Genomic DNA, 20,600 nt, shown 5'->3' on the forward strand with positions numbered 1-20,600 from the left:
CTATGGTGGGTCTGGTTTAATGAGCTGTGAATCCAGTCTCCTCGCCAACTTTCCATCCTGGTTATGGCAACAGGTCAAAGGGGAGGACATATACATACAGTTAGTTATGGAGCTTATTTAAGTGTAAATGAGGCCTGGATAACATTTCGCAAAGGTTAAAATTCGACAGCTATAAGAGTCCTGTAAGAGATGGATTCATGATAAATAATCATTATCATTTCAAACATTAATTTAAATTGATGACAACTTATTGTTCTATTGTATGTGTAAAAAGTGATTAATTACAGCACGTTGTTGCACCACATGAGGAGCTTTTATGCCGGTTATTCAACTATAAGTAGAATAATTGAGCATTAGAGGATAATATCATGTTTCAAAGTATTTCAAAGAAACAGTTTGCACACAGAGTAAAGCCTATTTTATTCATTTTCTATTAACATATGATTACTGTGTACAGATACCTACTAAGCCGGGTTTTTTTTTATTTTTTTTTACTGAAAATGGTGAATATATGACTAATTTCTTGACATACACGCACAGAAAATGCCCTTTCTCTCCTTTCGGCTGCCATGGTGACGATGATATTGTGTTCATTATATTTCAAATCCAGCCATCGACTGTTTCAGGGATGCAGAACTGCCTCCAGGCCAACAATATTCTGGGGATTCGGCGTGAACCAGGCCGGCCGGCAGCTGCTGGATGAGAGGGAGGGAGGAGCGCAGGGAGGACGGGAGGGAAGGAGGGGATGTTCACATAATAGCCGGCGGGTGAAGGCGTGGTGAGCGCGTCTCCATACGAGGCGAGTGCGCGTGTGTGCGTACGCGGTACAGTAGGATGATCATGGACCGCGGCTGTTGCACGGAGACTCCCCACACGTAAAATGAGCCAGGGAGACGAGAGCTGAACGGGGATCAGGCAGGGGAGGATTTTCCAATCGGCAGCCGAAGCGGGACCGAGAGAGCACAAAGGTAAGAGTGGATTCACGATGGTGATGGAGCAGGATCGTCCCTCCTCAGTCAGCGGCGAGGAGACAAAAGTAGAGCCGCTCATGGGCGCATGTGATCCGAACACAGGCGAGCCGGAGAGCGCCGGGAACTTCAGCAGCCCGGCACAAAAGCGAGTGTGCGCGAAAGTGCCTGTTTAATGTGTGACATATGTGTGTAGTCATGGTGGTGGTGGGCGGGGGGGGGCAGGTGGAACCCACCCAACAGTACTGTAGCACATTCATTGTTCTCCTCGCACAGTGGAACCTGGCCCTCAGACAGGATGATATGGACAATACTGCTCATAAGCTTGGGTCAGACATGTGTTTGGAGAAAGGCTCTTTAAAAAAGCACGTGAATGCACAGATATTGATTCAGGCAGGTGAGGAATATTAAAAATGCCAGATGATTCATCATTTTGGCCCACTGGCAGCACAGCCGCTCGTGTCTGTCCACCACATGACTCCACACTCAGACACTCTTATTTCTTTTTCAGCTTTAGTGGCCTTTACTGCTTAGATCTGAAAGCAATTTGTTACTATGGTTACAATTGATGGTTGGAAATGATCATTTTCGTGCTTCCTCCTTGTTGTACAGTGGGGCACACTATTGTGGGAGACTTTACTGGTGACAGTGGTGCCACAAACACTGTGAAAGTCAACCAGTTTATTAGGTTTTCACTCATTTGGGTCCCTTATTTCTGATGAAGAACCCGACCTCAGCAGTCAAAACAAAAGCCTTGACATTGACTCAGTATCTCATGGCTGAAGGGAAGTGCATGTAAACAGGAACCGTTGTGACACACGTGCACGCCGATCTACTCTGTTTGTGAGGAAGGACATCCTGTGGCGTTCATCACGGTCGGCACCTTTTCAGGGGAGGGGGTCACGGCAGTCAGTGACCTCCGTCAGCAGAGGCACATTCAAACTCCATCCTCTTCCTCCTCCGTCTGGAACGCCTCAGCAATCATTTGGCAAGCTTCAGCTTTGGACTCAAAGCTTCCTGAGACTTTCAGAGGAAGGCAGCAAAGGCAGAGGGTGTCTATTTTTGGACAGGCGAGTAATCGCGCATTCCTACACTTGCCACAGAGAGAATAAATCTAATATCTGCATCGTAAGGTGAAAGCTGAGAGTGAGACGAGCTGGCAGATGAGGATTAGAGTTCAGTCATCTGTCTTGTGCAGGTTCTTGGTATCAGCATCCATGATATCAGCGTGAGAACATTGGTGCTGGGCTCCTCTCCCTCGTTCATGGGGGTTTGTCCCCTCCGCTCAGGTCGGTGCCGCGGCGCCTCGGCCCCGAGCTCTGCTGAAAGCTGCTGCAGATGGTCTGTAATGAAACTGCAGTTTGTGATTTCACGGACGTCAGTGTGACAGCTGTAAATCGCAGTGAAGGAGGGCAACTGGTGGCGGACCTCTATTAATTGAGAGCGTAACGCTCGAAAGCCTCCGCTCTATTTGCAGCGCTGGCTTTTCGGCCGCTACGCGCTTCAAACAAGTTAAATATATTTGGGGAATTTTGAAACTGATCAAGTTTGCCTCCAGATAATTTTCCCTGTAATTAAAATACTTTGTAATAATTTGGCACCATTAAATTTACACTCATGCATCTAAGGGTTTAAGGAATTATGTGAGTTTGCTGGTGTTCCCCAGATGATGAACCCGCTGCACTCACTTTGGAAACTTAAGCAGCTTTGGAGCGCAGAGCTCTGCGTGGATTTAAACGAGGTTTCATTCTAATAACTGCCGCCTTTGATGACATTTTGCCCCCGCTCCTGCATAATTTGATTGCCTCTCCATCAGACAGGCCTCTCTTGTCAGGATCCCGGGCACTTCTTGAATATTTGTCTATCTTTGCTATTAGACAGCAGATAGTAAACATAGAGCGCTAACAGATGGGAAAGGGTGCCACAAGTGTCTAATGATGAGCCACAAATTAGTAGGCTCCCCATGCCTGCAGGACTAACTACAAACTCTGGGCACGGCTTTGAATTAGCTCTAATACAAAATTTATGCTCCGGAATTTGTTAGACTAATGATCTGCAGCGTGTTGCGTTTTTGGTATCTTGGTCTTTGGTCTTTTCAGTTTCTTTCAAAACAATTGCCGAAGGTCAGTTTTTCCAATAGCAGCTTAAAATATTAGTAATTAAAAGCACTAAAGCACTAGCAATTAACGCCTGAATATTAAAGTATTGGAAGGCGCCTCTGGACTTCTTTCAAATCTGCTGGAATTCAGAATGTATGTATGTAAACGAGAAGCAGCCATTTAAAATTAAAATCAAATTTGACTCTTATCCAAGCTCTCACCCCAGTGTCAATAGCTCCCTCTTGGCCTTTTTTTCCATCCTTATTCAAAATTTATGTAAAATCTGCCCATTTTTTTCCCCAAAATCCTGCAAAAACTCAGGCAAACACTCAGCCCTCCTCCATTTGGTGAAGGTAATAACAACAAGGGCTGTGATATATGGCCGCGTTGGTGACTGGGAAATGAGACAGAAGCGGATATGGCCACTCTCGCCGTGGCCTCTGCTGATAAAATATGACTCTCTATCAATAAGGAGATATACAACAATGGGCTTCGCTGTAAAAACACCCTGCTTAGGGTCGCAGTTTGTGCTGCATGATGACATCATTGTCACGTTTCCCCCTGGGAGAAGCAGTCGGACGTTGTGGTGTCGGTGGATTCTGGTGGAAATACACAAAGGATGATGATGATGATGATGATGATGATGATGATGATGATGATGATGGCTGACGTGAGTCACGATGAGATCAGGTGTGACGTTAATCCTTGCAGCCTATCCCCCAGCCCACGCGCTCCAACCAGGGAACCTTGCTGTGTACTTAGAGTCCTTTTACCTCTGATGATTTATTTATTCATTTTGCGCTGCCAGGACACGCATTAAAGATTCCGTGTGCGATTTCTTGATGACAGCCAAGACATTCGCCGTCCTAAGACCAGAAAAGGAACGATTAATTTCGGATGACAAGTATCCATGTACTTAACATCAATTATGCACGAATCCAGTAAGGGTCAGGTGTCAGAGGTCATGTTACATGTTGAAAGCCACAGTCACACCTTAAATCCTGCCAGGATTTTCCCCTTTGTTTGAATTCACAGCAATAGCTCCCTTTAATGGCTTCTTGGCCTTTTTTTCCCTGTCGCGCAAGATGAAACAGCGTGGGAAATGTGTGAAACACACTTTTCAGTTTTGTCCGAGTGTGGTGGGTGTCTTCAAAGGAACGTGTAAGCACAAGGAGCCAACTCCGACTTGCGCGCGATACCGGCTTCCATCAATAATGCATGAAAATGGGAAAACGAGATAAGACGGTCCACAGTCTGGACATGACATTTAACCAGTGTGACGTATAAAACCCTGACAGCAACTTTACTCAAGAGAATTTCCACTCCTGCCAACCGTGACGGCTGACGTGAAGATTGTAAAAGGAAATTTTATTGCTTTGAGGTTCCCCGCATCGTCGCTGGGGTCGGGAGCTGTGGCCCTGACCTAATCAAAATTGCGTTGAATGGTAACTATTGTGATATATCTCTTCCTACCTCTGGATGTTCTGGGTAAATGAGGACACATCTGCACCTTCTCCACCGCTCCACTGGGATATTTCATTAGAAAACCCTATAATGGCGTCGAGCCTCCAACCTTGGGCCTCAGACCTGAGAAGAAGCTTCACCCTGGGGACCAATAATCAACCCACCCCTGCCTTTTTCTCTAGAGAGAAAAATAAAGGCGGTCTGTCCTCATACATACTGTATGCTCTAAGTGTATTCTTTTTACATGAGGGTTTAATGTTCTAGAGCATGATGACATATGTTGACCCAGTAGGTCGCAAGAACACGTTTCGACAGGAAATATCAAGGATTTCTCATGTCCAAACGGTCCAGTTTCCTTGTCTTCTGTGCGTGAAGTGGAAATATTTAGATTGAAGCTTTGCTAGGTTTTAGCCTGCTGTGAGGAGTATCACTCCCCCATCTGTTGTGTTTGATTAAAAAGGTTTTGGGCGTTGGGCCGTGATACAACAACTGCAACAACTCTGGATTCCTCCCCCAGACATGAGCGGCAGCTCCTGTCGTGATTACAGCTCTCAGAAGAAGTCCTAAATCTCGCTCACTTTCCTCCGCGAGGGTCATCCGCAGTGTCACGCTCGGAGAAAAGGACTCTGATAATTACTGGGAACAGTTCCCAGTAATCAGGCGGATGCCTGATAAAGACGCCATGTTCTGTGTGTGACGTATGAAAATATAAATCTGTGCGCCCTCTAGTGGCCAGCGCATTTACTAATCATGCTAGCCTGCAGAGATGCCACAGTTTCCCGTGACAGACTATGATTCAGCTTTAAGTGAATCAAGCTCGTATCGGCAAATGAGGAATACTCATGGTGGGGGTCATTAGTTGTCCCACTTAAATTAATTGCAGTAATTGAATCTGCAATCATAAAAGTGATTTTATGGCTGCGGCGTCAGGAAAGACACATTATTCAGAGGACGTTATAGACAAAGTGCTCGTTAAAGGAGCACAGGAGTGACTCTGAGGGCCCTTCCATCCAGGCAGCAGGGCCGTTTGTTTAATCATTTATTAGCAGAATGTGAGAAATGAGAGAATGAGTCAGACGTATAGGGTTAAGCGAAGGCTCTTCTCCCGGTTTCCAGTTGAAATGTCTCCTTAAGTTAAAGTAAAGTCACTCCTCCTTTGCATTGTTGAACAAACTAGATCAGCTGACAGCGTGCACATGCACTGCCGTCATTCATGGGGCGCTTGCTCAAACTAAGATGCATTAAACTCTGAAGTGTGATCCGGGTATGACCTCAACAGCCGCCATTCAGCTGCTAGTTTCTCACAAGGGTGTTAGTGAGTAAGCAGTGAGGCCGGGCTGCCCGCTGCATCACCTGCATGGAACCGGCTCGCCGCTGATCGTCCGTGACCGTTAATCTTCACCACTTCGTGGTCTTCCTCCTGCGTATAGGAGCATGAGTTCTGGTCAGGGGTGCGTCCTCGCCTGCACTCTCCCTGGAGAGATTTTCCAGGTACGGCGGCCGCTCTGCTCACACAAGTGTTAGAAGTTGTGATCAGCCTCAATCTGTCAGAACAGGAGGAAATGGAATCTATCTGATGTGTGTGTGTGTGTGTGTGTGTGCGTGTGTGTGTGTGTGTGTGTGTGTGTGACCAGCTGTTGGCCAACCTAGATCCGTCATTCTTTTCCACTGCTATTTCTCTTACTTTTGCTTCCATTGTCTCTCAGCGGGTTCTTTCTGAGGACAGGGAGCTGTTTTCTTTTAAGGATTCTATCATTGTCTACATGAAAACGCCGTTTGATTTGAAACATGTTGTTGTTTGTAAAAATCAAGGTCGGAGTAATTGTGGAAGAGAATAAGGAAGGCAACGGCTTTTAATAAGTTTCATGAGCCTTAGACTCTTCTGTTGCTATGGCAACAAATCTTCCAGACAATGTGTTTATTGTTAGTGTTAAATCCCCCCCCCCAATTCGGAAGTAAATGTGCGGTCTATATTAGAGAATCTGATTCATTTTTGGTCTCGTGCTCCACGTCCGCCTCCCTGATGTCAGTGAACCATGTGAGAATGAACTCAGTGTCACGAACTTCCTCCTTTGTTTTCCCTGCAGATGACCGAGGGCAGGCTGTGCCAAGTTCAGCTGCTGGACGACAGAAAGCTCGAGCTGCTGGTTCAGGTATGAGCAGCTACGGCATCACCGGCATTCACTCTGACAGGGATGGTGCCTCCCTGACAAGGAAAACAAGAGCCACAACAACTGTAGTAAACATTATTATCAGGTCTTTTAAATATTCAACTGTCCCTGAACGCACCACAAAGTCTCTGTGCTCCAGTTGTCCCGGCAGTCTTACTTTTCTTTTGTTTTGGGAAGGGGGGGGGGGGGGGGCAATAGGAGAAATCATTTCCTCCAATATCAGATGCAGTTGTTTGTCAAGGGATGGTCACCTTATGTTCAGAGTTACAGACAAAGTTCAACTGAATGTGATCTTCCTCCAGCCCAAGCTGCTGTCGTATGAACTCCTGGACTTGGTTTCCTCACACTTCAACCTCAAAGAGAAGGAGTTTTTCGGGCTGGCTTTCTTAAACGACAAGTATGTAAAACATCGCGCTTCCTGTACGCGTGGATGCAGTTGTATGCCGACTCGCACATTTCTTGTGATTTAGGGCTTTTTTTCCCCTTTTTTGCAGCGGTCAGCGTAAGTGGTTGCAGATGGACCGCAGAGTCCTGGACCATGACTTTTCAAAGAAGGCCGTTCCCATCTCCCTCAGCTTCCTGGTCAGGTATTAATCCATCTTTTCATGCCAACCTCAGCATTAAGGGCCACCTCTCGGTGGAAAGCATTCTCCAACTGGTAATGGCTTTAGTGGGTTTTGCTGCATCACTCTTACAGAGCGTTGCAGTCAGCCTCATCACTTCTGCTCTTATCCTTTACAGGTTTTATGTAGAAAACATAACACATTTAAAGGACATCATTACCATTGAGCTGTTCTTCCTGAATGCAAAATCTGCTGTCTACAATGTAAGTATCATCTGTGTTGGAAAGGCTGGTGCACGAATCTGCTCTGATGTTTATTTGTGTCAGCGAGCTCCTCCTGATGATTCACCGTCTCTGGACCCTAATAGCATGTCAGCTCAGCAGACAGCCTGCAGGGCATCCGTTTCTCACATAAAGAAGACAGTCTGGGGGAAGGGGGGGCATAAAAGGGAGGAGGAGAGGCCATCTTGGGGAATGATGCTCTGTAGCCGCTTGTGATTTTTGCTTTTTTTGTTTTTAGGAAATTATAGAAGTGGAAAGCGACAATGTCTTCAAATTAGCCTCGAATGCACTGCAGGTTAGTGGTATGAACGCACGCACGTCAGTCTGCCTCATCCAACCTGATTCTGACAAGATATTTCTCCATCACCAGGAGGCGAACGGAGACTACACCAGGTACGAGCACATTAGCAGCTGGGTGAGGAGTATTTAACAGCAGCTGGGCCGGTTAATAGCAGGCTCTCAGTGAAAACATTCAATAGGTCACTTGTTTCTTCAGATTGGAGACAGCAGAAATCAATAGCAGTGTTATGTGAGGTGTACCACAGACTGCTGGGAAGCTCCCACTAGGCAGCTAATGAGCCTCCTACTGCTGAGAGGAGCTGCAGAACACAGGCCCACTGCTGAGAGCCGGTCATTAACAGAACGGCCTTTTAATACCATGCAAGTGTTTTCCCACACGTGTGACAGATTTTCGCCATTTCGTCAACCAAACTGAGTTCATGCATTTTGCATTGAAATGGCGAATAAAGCCATAAAACACTGAACAACTGTGGAATAAAGACAGAGCCAGCACAAGTGGCAGTCTGTTTAAACACTGCTATTCAGAATCTTCAAGGTTCCTTCAGCAAGGCTTCTTTTTGACCTTGACTCTCTAAATCCTTTTCATGGCTAACAACAGTAATAACCTGCTTTATCGCATTCTTTACACTCAGTTGAATATAACTAGAACAAGATTAAAGTAAAAGGAGCTAAAAGGACCTGCAGGTATTCTTGTTGCAGGTATTCTCAGCGATTTCAACCTTTTAAGGAATTCTACTGGAGTTTCAGGTTGTTCAAATGTGAGCTCCCGGTATTTAAAGGCATTACATGAGTAAATATCCTGACTGGGATGGGTGGAGATGTCGAAGCTAATCGGTGTCATCGCCTCAGGATTTCTGAAATCCTGACCTGGGTGGCACTTCTTGCCTAACTGCTGAGTGGTTGCTTGGTAACAGCTGTATTCACTGTTGTTTTAGTGATGAAAATGCCCGAGCTGACATGAAAAAACTGCCAACTCTGCCCACCAAAGTATTGAAGGAGCACCCGTCCTTGGCCTACTGGTATGCTCACAGGAAGTGTTTCTACAAAAATATAACCTTGTGTCAGTTACGGAGCGATAAATCATGCATGGCGGCCCGTGTCTGTATATGTGTGTGTGTGTGTGTGTGTGTGTGTGTGTGTGTGTGTGTGTGTGTGTGTGTGTGGAGACTAAGCTTTCTGTGTAAATTCACAGTGAGGATCAAGTTATCGGATATTACAAGCAGCTGAAAGGTGTCTCCAGAGGACAGGCTGTTGTGCAGTAAGTACTGAAAAACATGTCATCTCTGTAGTTTCCTTCCCACCGTCATCATCAGACAAGTTTGGTGCCAAACACTGTTATTGCTGCAGGTATTTGACGCTGGTGGAATCACTGCCCACATACGGCGTGCATTATTATGAAGTCAAGGTGGGTACTCTGCTGTGATGAACGCAAAACAACAAGCTCCTCCGTCAAGCTTACCACTCTAACCGTAACCCTTACAGGATAAACAAGGGATCCCTTGGTGGCTTGGAATCAGCTATAAGGGCATTGGCCAGTACGACCTGCAGGATAAGTTAAAGCCTCGAAAGGTAAACACTCTGTGCTTTGACTCCTAAAATGGCTCCTATTATGTGTCCACAGATATGATAGCTAAAGGTCAGGCGTAAGGATTGCTGGTGCTCAACACACAAATTTTGTTACGTTGCAGCGCAAAAAGCCCCTAAAACTCTCAAGAGGTCCTTTGAATCTTAATAAAAGTGGCCCACGCTCCTGTAATTAAACCTGCTTTTCTTGCAGCATTGTTTAAAAGCCTCCGAGTTGATACTCAGAAACACCCATGTGAGTGATGTGTCAGCAATGTCGTCCAGTCTGTGACGCCACTGTGTGCCTGAGCACTTCCTAAATTGTGCAAGCGAGCGGCTGTGCACAGGCAGGCAGCGATTGCAGTTCAGGGCGGAGGGAGCGAGCTCCTGATGTCACAGGGCTGGACTGAGGCGTTACTCAGCGTCTTCTGAGAATACCTGAGGAGGCAAGTCAGGAACTGACAGGAGCTGGAGCAAAATATGTGTTTGTGTTGAAGGCAGAGCCAGGGAGGATTTAATAACTAACCGGTAAGAAGATAAACCTCTGTTCTCTGTCTGAGTGAAACAGGAAGTTGGGTTGTTTGATGACATTTACCAGCGTTTAATGAGGTTTTTATATGATCGACGCCTTACATGCTTTATCTGTCATTCCGTGTGCGTCAGTGGGTTCTCGCTTCTTCAGAATCATTTGTAAGCTCTCGTTAAGATGCTGAATCACAGATCCGAACAAGCGGCGCACATGTGCCAGCCAGCACCTGGGTGATATGGAGGCGAGAACTGGAAAATAGTGTGCACAGCGATGAGTGTGTTTTTACCGTCCAACACCTGGGTTAGGCCAGACTTGTCATCCCAGACTGTAATGACACTTCATTTCACAGTCTGACTGCGGTTAAACAGACAGCAGCTTCTTATTTTCCTGGTTCTGTTGATGTCATTCGTGGACAGACATCTCAGCCAGGGCTAAAGTCTCAGCGCGTCGCAGATGCACGTTAAGAGATTTGCCTGCTCGTAAATCATCTTTTTTTTATCCCCTCCAGCTCTACCAGTGGAAGCAGCTGGAAAACTTGTACTTTCGGGAGAAGAAGTTTGCTGTCGAGGTTAACGATCCTCACAGGTAAGGAGGCAGTTACATCACCAGTTACAAGATATTAAGTTGAGATTCTTTGGATTATAGATGAACGATTAAAATGGGACAAATCCTGCTGTTTTAAAACCAGAACCAGGGCTAAATTGTAAAAATAAAACCTCATATATTACCACAACACTTTACACTGGGAAATTAGGTCTTGCCAACACAAGAATTGCCCCAAAGATGTTGAATTTAACGAGAAAAGAGCATTATTATGGTGAGAGTCGTGCTAACAGTTTAGCATTCAGCTCACTTTCACCTCAGTGCCGATTAAAACCTGGTGTCACCCTGGCAACAGGAGAGCCGTGACCAAGCGCACCTTCGGGCAAACCGGCCTTCAGATCCACACCTGGTATGCCAGCCATTCACTGATCAAAACCATCTGGGTCATGGCCATCAGTCAGCACCAGTTCTACCTGGACAGAAAGCAGAGCAGAGTGAGTGTGTGTGTGTGTGTGTGTGTGTGTGTGTGTGTGTGTGTGTGTGTGTGTGTGTGTGTGTGTGTGTGTGTGTGTGTTTATGCTGACTCATCCATTCACCATTCACTCTGTTTTTCAGGGCAAGTTAGGGTCAGTAAGGAGTTTGGAGGATATTGCCATGAACCTGACAGAGCACAGCGGAGCAAGAATCAACAGGCTGGGAGAGGCCTGCCTGAAGAATAACCTAATCACAGCCAGCAACGGCAGCCTGGTTTCGACAGGTGCGGACCTTAACCATCCACCCTCTGGAGTAGTTAGCAGCAGCAACCCTGCAGAAGAAGAAGATCAACTCTCAGCTGCTCAAGAACTGGTTGATATTTTATGCTGGATTAAGCTCAGTCGTGTTTCTGCAGGTTCTGCGGACTCTGAAATGAGTGAAGAGCAGAAGAAAGAGAAACTCTCCGAGCTGAGGAAGAAGGAGCAGGAGATCCGGGACATCTTGACCAAGAAGACAAAGGAGCTGAAGAAGATCTGCATGAGAGAGGCGGTGAGATCTTGGATGACGCTTCCACAGTAAACTCTCCAGTTCGTCTCTTTACCCTCTTTGTTTGCGCAACCAGGAGCTGACAGGAAAGCTGCCAAAGGAGTATCCCCTCTCCTCGGGAGAGAGGCCCCCACAGATCAGACGACGGGTCGGCACCTCCTTCAAATTAGACGACCTCTTCCCCTACAATGAGGTCTGTATTCAGATGGTGGATCCTAATCCAGTGACACCATCACAGTCAAGTTCACTAAATGTTTTAAAGCTGTTTTTCAGACCATTTTAGCCCCATTCTTCATCAGCACATCCCAATTTCTTTTCTATTTTGTGATATAGGCGGGCGTAAAGCCGCACCCTGACAGCAGAGACTGCTTCCTCATAATCAACATAGTTTATTTGGAGGCAAATATTTGCTAATGGCCAGATAAAAATGGCTTCCAACCAATGTTAGTCACTTCCGTCTGTTTTCAGGAAGTTCACTTTGGCATTAGGTTACTGCAGGACAGACAGTTTTGTAACAACACAGCTGAAATAGAATTAGAGTCAGGTGACAGTTTTGGACGTTTTTTTTGACTGAATTATTGTGAAACGGTTGTACGCCCGAGCCGTACTGACTCCTGCCGTCCGCCCGGACTGAACAGGATCCCTTCCTGAGAAACCTGGAGAGCAGATTCGCGCTGCAGCGGAAGATCGTAGAGGCGGCCAAGAAGCTGGCCAATGAGCCGGAGCTGTGCAAAACCGTGAAGAAGAAGAGGAGGAGAAACTGCCTGGACGCCATGCACAAGCTCCAGCAGATCGAAGACGAAATGAACCAGTACAGAATCAAGATGGGGAAGAAGCCCACGCTGAGGGCCTCTGTCATCATCGCAGGTAGCGGTGCGGGTTAACTGGGGTTACTGGTCGAACGCCTGTTTTTATGTCAACACCTGCGGCTTGTTTTTCCTTTGACAGATGAACTCAACCGTTCCGACTGTGGCTCTCTGTCTAGCCTCCCAACTGATGATGGTGAGTAAGGCGGCACCTACGCTGCTGTATTTTCCCTGTAATCCATCATATTTGCAGCTTGCTAGCGTGAGTCCAATAAGTCAACTCACCGCGATTAGTTAATCAGGTGTCATTCCCGGTGCACAGTGTTCTTTTCATGTGAAGCGTGTTTAGTCATTTCCATTGCTTTGGGTTTACCTGCTGATTCAGATGACTCAGATGTCAACCAGAGGCCGCGGTCTCGCTCGGTGCAAGGATCCCCCCAGCTCAGTCCAATGCGATCCCTGGGAGCGGAATATGATGTGGAACCGCAGGGCTCCCCCAGGGAGAGCCATCATAAAAAAGCCCACAGCAGGTTGAGTCACTTCTGTCCATTTTTATCAGAGTCTGGAAAGTTTGATTTCTTTAACTGTGAATGCTTTTGTAGTGGAGCAATAGGTTTTGTGTTTTGGCAGTCGTGTTGTGGGGTTTTTTTTCTACCTCATTCCTTTCCTTACATGTCATTTTTTTTATCCTCTCTTGAACCGATCCTCTTCAGATTAGCTTTTGAAAGCCCAGAAGCTTCTAGCTACCACCACAACCCAAGAGAGGTCTCCTCTGCCCACAGTAGTCTGTATCAAACCCTTCCCAGACCTCCCAGAGACCCGCGCAGCATGCCTCCTACCCCTGTCATGACCCGCAATGCCTACAGCAGCAGCCAGCTCAGGTGTGACCTCCGCTCAGTTCAAACCCTGCTCTTCTCCTTCAGGGTCCTGCATCGGTTGTGGGAGTAGCAAGTGCCGGAGTAATGTTTGAATCTGCTAACTTGTAACCCTGCACTGAGCTCAGTATCTCAGACCAAATTAGGCCTGCCGACCTGTGCAGGACTCTAACAGCAACCTCTATTACAATCTATCACCACTTTCCCAGTGATGCTTGAAAGAGCCTCCGAAGATGCTCAACACTCCCCTTAAAAGACATTTCTGACATGCTTTATTTTCATTTCTTGTCTTTCTGTCGCATTTGCTTCTCAGTTCTTTGCACATCACCACCTTCTGTTTCCATCTACATTGCACACATCACTCCAACGCTCGTTAGCTAATAAATGTATAATTGATGCCGTACGGGTCCTGTGTCGCGTCTCCAGGTCAGAGGGCTCTCCTCACAGCTTCAGGCATCGAAGCGGCAGCCTGGAGTCGCAGCCTCGGCTGAGAAAGGACGGGGACTCTGAGAAGTCTGTTTTCACGTTGTCACCGGCCCACCGCAGCAACAGCACCGAGGTGTTGGAGGACAGCTCTTCCTACGCCAGCCAGTCCAGTCTGGACTACTGCGGCGCGGCCAACTCCCACTACAGCACGCTGGACTCCCGCACCTCGACCACGCACCGTCTCCACAGGAAGGTGGACGTGTATGGCAACACTGGAAGCATGCCCAACCTGGTCCAGCACCATTCTGGTTGTAGTTACCCATGTGAGACCTACGCGCCCAGTGCCTACTTTGTCAGCGGCTACCCCTCCCCAGACATGGAGCCCTATGCTAACGGGGCGTACATGTACGAGAACGAAGTTGAGGGCCATTACAACGTCAACCCTTCCTACCAGATGAATGGTTACCATGGACACGACAGATCCTGGCATTACAGCGGCGACCGAGCAGACAGTCTCTCCCAGAATCCCTACGCAACAATGAGGCCGCCACGGTCCCGGGAGGGGCCCAGGAATGAACTGCTGGCCAAAAACATGCAGAAAGCGTTGGTGGCGGAACATCTTAAAGGCTGGTACCACCGGAGCAAAGGTCACAGGGAGGGAGGGAGGGCGATGCTGACCGGATACGACTTTGACAGCGGCTCTCAGCTCAGCCTGGGCTACCAGACTATGCCGGCGGCCATCGGACACTCCAGCAGAACCACCTCATTTTCCTCTGGTGAGCTCAAAAGCCCATAAAAGTAAATATTAACATCTTTGCTGTAATCCCCCCCCCCCCCAAAAAAAAAACAGGGGCCGAACATTCTTGGAAAGCATGAAAAATAATTCTTGCGCACATTATGATCATCTGACTGTGTTAGCATCAATCCTGCATTTCTATCACAATGTAAAACAAATAAATCCATAAGTTCACTATTGTACAGGGACGTTGACACAAGTAGCACATTTAACATGTGAGTTTTCTTCCAAAAAAAACAGTTTTGCATTTTCTAGTCTATTATAATTACCTGTTCATCAGGAGAATAACATAATCAGTTCCTTTCTGTGCTGCACAAGAAGACTTAACTCATGTTGAAAAGCATCTAATGCGGCTTCAAAAACTAAAATAACCACGTTGTTGTTGCTGATGAGCTCAAAACAACACCTGACCGTGCTGAACTTGAGTCTGAGGTTGAGCCGCACACTAAAGAAACATTGTCTGGTGATGTTGATGAGTAGGATTATGGGTCACCGCGTTGCTGCAGGCATTTGTTTGCAATAGTAACAGCCAAAATGTAACCTAGCGTCACAAGTGCAAAAGCACAAATGTGCCCTAAAACCACCCTCTGTTGACAGTTGTTGCTGTCTTGTTGCAGTGTCCTCAGCAGAGAGCTCAGGCAACTGGCGCAATCAGCTGGCGGAGTACGATTCACTGGATACGCCTCAGTTCCCACATCCTGGTGCTCCTGCTTCTCCGTACAACCGCAGCCCCACACACAACAGGTGCGTTTCAGCTTACTCAATGTGCATCCAAGGGGAAATGAGTCAACACAACTGTGGTTAGCTTGCGAATGGAAACGTGGCAGCTCGTGTGCCACTGCACTCCCTCTGCTGTTCTCGCTGTAACAAACAAGTTTTATCTCGTCTGTGACTTGCAGCTACTCAGTCTCGCTCTCTCTCTCTCTCTCTCTGCCTGCACTTTTTCCTTCCTGTCCGGCCGCTGTGTGCAGGTCATCTCCAGAAACTAAAGTGTCTGACACAGTCCCTAATAAATCTGAATCGGTTGAGGTGGTTGGCTCAGACGCCCCAATTTCACCTGAGCCATCAGGCAGCCAGTCTCATGCTTAAGGGTGAGGCCAAAGGTAGCGGGCTTCTGTGTGTGCTGTTCATCTCCATCTTCATCCTCGTTCCTGTGCAGCAGCGTAGTTTATTCCATCATATGTTTTTTTTTTCACTGTGTGTTGCCTTTCGATTAGCTTCTCTTATCCTGCTCACACTTGCCCTGACATCAGGACGAGGACATACAGAACCAGACTAGCTGAGTGATGCAGGTGCTTTGGTGCACGTCTAGATGTGGAAACTCTGTTGGAAGATGAAATAAGATAATAAAAGGATTAACGCAAACATCAGGCATCGAGCTAGAAACTAAACCATCCAAACCAGTTCCCAGTTTTAGGGCGTTGTTCAGGAGTCGAAGGTAATTATAATAAATGTGGAGCTTCAGGATCGCTGCGTTCTCTTTCAAGACATCAACATGTTTGAATCAAGCGATCGTGCAGAGAATCGGGGCGAATGGCTCCATCTTGTGGTGTAAAATATAATCGGAGGTAACGTCATTTTGTAGCTTACGTCGCTGAACCAGAGAAAAAGTGACCGGTGAGAGTTCCATTGTAAAGCGAATCACATAGCCATCCACATGAAAATAACACAAATGTCTTTATAATTGAGAAGGATGAAGGCTTGAGACATTCCATTTTCCTTGGTTCCACATCATTACATTCATAGTCCACAGTGGGAAACCTGCCCAGGCAGCTCAGTCATACTGGTTGATTTAACATCGCTGTAACACCTTTGAGTTGTAACAAAGACAGATTTAACAATAAGCACAATTTAATAGGTTGTTGACTTGCTGTGTTGTGTAGCTGAACCCTTGTCGCCATCACAGCATATTGTTTTGGTCTTGCATTCTCATTCTTTCCTCAGTTTTTCCACACCGTTCAGTACTTTTTGGCAGACTTGCCACACTTGAACTGCGTGAACTCTGACACTGACCTTCTCCTTGTTGCTGCACGCAGATTTTACCTGGACAGGAGCTACACGAGCCTCAATTAGCGAGCACCAAACCACAACTGAAGCCATGGCCTGTCGCACCGACACAGGAAGTAGTACTCGGACTCTTTTTCTGCTACCACAACCATCTCTTAAAGGGCGTCCATGTGTTGGGTTTGTGGCAGCAACAGCGTGTACGCCGTCCGTGTGTTAAAATAACATCTGAGTGATGGAACTCTTGAATGACTCTCCCATGTGCCTTTGGGTTGGATGATTTTTACAGGCAGATGAGAATGTCAGGAAGCATTAAGATGTTGCACAACCACACTGGATTTAAACCGTGGGGGGTTTCAAAGAAGAAGAAGAAAATGTTTTTAGCGAACTCTGTGTAACAGGAATAAGCTGCTGCCTTATACCACACAGTAGGTTAGAGAATAAAAGGTTCACTTTTCTCACACGTACAAATTTAATCATAAACGAGACGTTAGATCCAAACCAAAAAAACAGGTTTGGGCCTTTATTCAGTGCAACCAAGCGTACGATCCTTCATTAGAGCAGAGTTCAGTGAAACTATTTTAAATGAACAGGAATGTATCTTGGTTTTTATGGAAGCATTCGTCCTGGTTGGTGCCGTACTTGTGTTTTAAAATGCATGTTTTTGTTGTTTGGGGTTCTTTTTTAATAAGACTTTTTTTTAATATCAATCGGAGAACACTGCCGTGAGACGAACTGAGAACACTTGGTGTGTAGAGGTCTGTTGTTAGATGTTGTCATTAAATATTTTCCACTGGAAACAAGGAAGTGAATAAATACTGTACATGTGACGCACAGATGCTTTGTTTTGTATTCTTTCATATATTTATGGTATCATCATTTTATAAGCTTAGCCGGACCCTGAGCCCGGTGTGAAGGGTCCACCGTGATAGGGAGCACATGGCTCCTGCACCGCCTGATGCCAAAGGGGTGAGGGGGGTGATTTTATCCACCGTCTGCAGGGACTTCCTGTCTCTAGGAGTGTGTCCACAATGGAAATCCTCCACAGATCTTGTTTTGCTGAGCGAGTCGAATTTAAACAACATCAGAGGACTTAAGACATAATTATTATCGATATATATATCAATATATATGTCTAGCTGATGTACAGGTTTTGGTTTTGCAACTATTGTGGTGAAAAACAACTTTGCCTCATGTTTCTTGATGAAATGAAGGGGATTTTCTTCCTTACAGCTCTGATCTCGTTCTCTGAGCAGAGAAACAGATTGTACGCCCACTCTCTGAACAGCTGCTGCCATCAGTCTGACTTCTCTCCTTTGACTAAAGCTACTGTCATCTCCAAAGATCCTGACGGCTGGGCCAGCTGGGAAGCAAAGGCCTGCAGAGAGAATGTTCGCATGTCTGCCTGCTTGTACCAAAAATATCTTCCATGGAGTTGACAGAGTTTAATTATAGCCTCCGCATGAGTCTGGGGGCAAACAGTGGCTGAAGTCAGAGCCCGAACGCACCATCAGAAAAGAGCCACCTTTAACTTGAATATCAGAGGACAAAAGAAGACACAAACATGTCAAACAGTAAAGACGTCGAGGAGCTGAATGAGGAGGACATCGATGAGGATGAGATCCTGGCCATGCTGTCGCCAGAGGAGCTCAAGGAGCTCCAGAGCGAGATGGACATTATCATCGCCCCAGATGAGAGCGTCCCGGTGGGACAGAGACAGAAGGACCAGACGGAGAAGCCTCCGACGGGGACGTTTGACCACAGATCCCTGGTAGATTACCTCTACTGGGAGAAAGAGTCCAAGCGTATGCTGGAGGAGGAACGAGTGCCTGTTACTCTGCTGCCCAGTGAGGTCAGACGTCTCACTCGCACAAAAATATCCACAAAAATATGTTTTAATTTAGGGTGGCTTTGATTTAGGATGAGCTATAACGACAAATCACATCAAAATATGGTAGAGAAGTTTTCCACGCAGTGTAAATCATTTTAATGTTGACATTTTAAATTTATATCAGTGTTTTAAAGTGTTTTATAATTAATGAAACTTACAAATCCAGGATACAATTTTATTTTCTGCCTGTAATACTTCTAGTTACATTAAAAACAATGATGTAAAACAGGATCATCACTGGAAAATGTAATAAAACAACCAAATATAGCAGCAAAATGACAATTTATTTGGTATTTCATTATTTATTCCATTATAAAAAGCTTAAAAAATATCTTTATTTTTCCACTGTGATCACTGTTTGAGAGGTCAAGGGTCACTGAAAGCTGAAATTGAGACAACACATTTTTTGTTCCGGTTTTTCCAACAGAAGAATTTGAGAGAGGAGGCCGAGCAGAAAGAAACAGATGGAATCTCGAAGGACGAGGAGTCCGAAAGAGAAGCTGTGACAGAGGAAAAAACTGAAGAAAAAGTTGTGAACGGTAGAGTTGGAGAGGAAACAATAGAGGAAATCATCAAGGAGGTCGAAGAGAAGGACATAAAAGAGGAATCAAAGGAGTCATCAGCAGATGTCGACAAACAGGAACAAGTAGAAAAACAGCAAGAAGCTCCGAGCAACAAGGCGGGAACACTCCTGGGAAAATCCAAAAGTGAGGCGGTTTTAGAGGGCAAAGATAGGAACGACAGCGAACGGAGCAGCTCTCAAGCTGAAGAAACACAAGAAAACAAAGTTTCAGCGACCGCAGAGGAGAGTGAAGCTAACGACAAGCTCCCGCGGAAAGAAGAGAGAAAAATTAACAAGCTCAACATCCCAAAGCTGGCACTGAAAAACATTAAAATGACATCAAGGCCTTCAGGAAATGAGACGAATCTGGACTCGACGCTCGAGAAAATCCGCAAAAACTGCCCCTCCGTGACCGAGGTCAACCTCAACAACATTGAAAACATTCCCAAAGAGATGCTGCTGGACTACGTCAACGCCTTAAAGAAGAACAAGCACGTGAAAAGCTTCAGCATCGCCAACACGGGCGTGGATGAAAGCGTGGCCTTCAGCCTGGCCACCATGCTGCGGGAGAACCGCAGCATCAAGACTCTGAACATCGAGTCCAACTTCATCACCGGGAAGGGCATCGTCGCCGTCATCCGCTGCCTCCAGTTCAACGAGACCCTCACGGAGCTGCGCTTCCACAATCAGAGGCACATGCTGGGCCACCACGCAGAGATGGAGATCTCACGCTTGCTGAAGGCCAACAACACCCTGCTGAAGATGGGCTACCACTTTGAGCTGCCGGGGCCCAGGATGGTGGTGACCAACATCCTGACCAGGAACTTGGACCACCAGAGGCAGCTGAGGAAGGAGGAGCAGAGGCTGCAGCAGCTGAAGGAGCAGAGCCAGATGCTGCAGATGTACGAAAACAGTCTAAACCTGCCTCCGGGTTTGCTGAAGATGCTCGGGTACGTGCCCTCTCTGGAGCTCCTGCAGGAGCACGGCCTCATCCCGGCCCCACCAACGCCGAGCGCCGAACCTCAACCTCGCCACCCAGCAGACAATCCAGAACCTCAGAAGCAGGTCAAACGCAAGAAAGTCCTCACGAGACCCACCGCTGAACCAGGAAACAAGTTACAGGAAGTCCAGCTCAAGAGGACCCCCAAGAAGCGGAACCCTTTACTGGAGCTGGATCCCAGGGACGACAGGAGGGCTGAGAGGGCCAGTTTCCAGCTGAAGAAGACACCCAGAGCGAAGAGTGCCGACAGCGCAGAGGTCCCAGAGGAGAAAGCAAATCTGGCAGACGTGATTAAGACTCTGAAGCCCATCCCTCGAAGACGGGTGCCCCCGAAGGTGGAGCTGACGCCCCGGGACCTGCTGCTGAACGAGATCAAACATAGCAACGTGGCCTATCTCAAATCCGTGAGTCCTGAGCTGTAAAATGAAATCGGTGTTGCAGTCTTTCCAGGGAATATCCAGTGTTTCCTTTGTCTCCACCCGCAGGTGCCGCTCCCTAAAGTTCTGGAGTCAGAGGAGACGAGTCTCATCTAAGGCCGCGGCCGCCCATGGTTGTTCTCACCGCACTGTATGTTTATTTAACACGTTTTGTATTAGCCACACGAAAATCTCTGGGTTTGGGTGTGCAAACATTCACCCTCGTCACCGACGTGGAGAGTGTCAGCTGCTGTTTGTCTTTGGCAACCAATAAAGGCACTAAAAGTGATTGTTTCACCACCTTTAGTGAACTGTACACGTGA

The 20,600-nt window shown here is 46.8% G+C and overlaps 2 protein-coding genes across 4 annotated transcripts; both read left to right on the forward strand.

The window, feature by feature from the left end:
- The first annotated feature begins 748 nt into the window (after positions 1–748).
- frmd4bb (FERM domain containing 4Bb) lies at positions 749–17,244 on the forward strand. Of its 3 annotated transcripts, none has more exons than XM_029833427.1 (24): positions 749–968; positions 6,619–6,684; positions 7,005–7,099; positions 7,197–7,289; positions 7,444–7,528; positions 7,785–7,841; positions 7,917–7,939; positions 8,782–8,865; positions 9,039–9,104; positions 9,194–9,251; positions 9,329–9,415; positions 10,447–10,523; positions 10,837–10,975; positions 11,097–11,238; positions 11,371–11,504; positions 11,578–11,694; positions 12,140–12,368; positions 12,450–12,503; positions 12,693–12,837; positions 13,021–13,188; positions 13,609–14,384; positions 15,022–15,148; positions 15,376–15,495; positions 16,441–17,244. In XM_029833427.1, exons 2-23 carry the CDS (start codon positions 6,619–6,621, stop codon positions 15,491–15,493), a joined length of 2,940 nt encoding a protein of 979 aa, XP_029689287.1. In that variant the 5' UTR covers positions 749–968; the 3' UTR covers positions 15,494–15,495; positions 16,441–17,244. The 3 variants fall into 3 exon arrangements, with proteins under 3 accessions (XP_029689287.1, XP_029689286.1, XP_003963544.3); XM_029833426.1 differs by lacking the exon at positions 749–968 and adding an exon at positions 5,842–6,022 and having other exon boundaries at positions 15,376–15,507; XM_003963495.3 differs by lacking the exons at positions 749–968; positions 15,376–15,495 and adding an exon at positions 5,951–6,022.
- Positions 17,245–17,782: 538 nt separating this feature from the next.
- lmod3 (leiomodin 3 (fetal)) lies at positions 17,783–20,566 on the forward strand. The gene is made up of 3 exons (XM_003963496.3): positions 17,783–18,260; positions 18,727–20,265; positions 20,347–20,566. Exons 1-3 carry the CDS (start codon positions 17,973–17,975, stop codon positions 20,392–20,394), a joined length of 1,875 nt encoding a protein of 624 aa, XP_003963545.2. The 5' UTR covers positions 17,783–17,972; the 3' UTR covers positions 20,395–20,566.
- The last annotated feature ends 34 nt before the right edge of the window (positions 20,567–20,600 follow it).

Source organism: Takifugu rubripes, chromosome 3 (assembly GCF_901000725.2).
Source record: "Takifugu rubripes chromosome 3, fTakRub1.2, whole genome shotgun sequence".
NCBI classification, from domain to species: domain Eukaryota; kingdom Metazoa; phylum Chordata; class Actinopteri; order Tetraodontiformes; family Tetraodontidae; genus Takifugu; species Takifugu rubripes.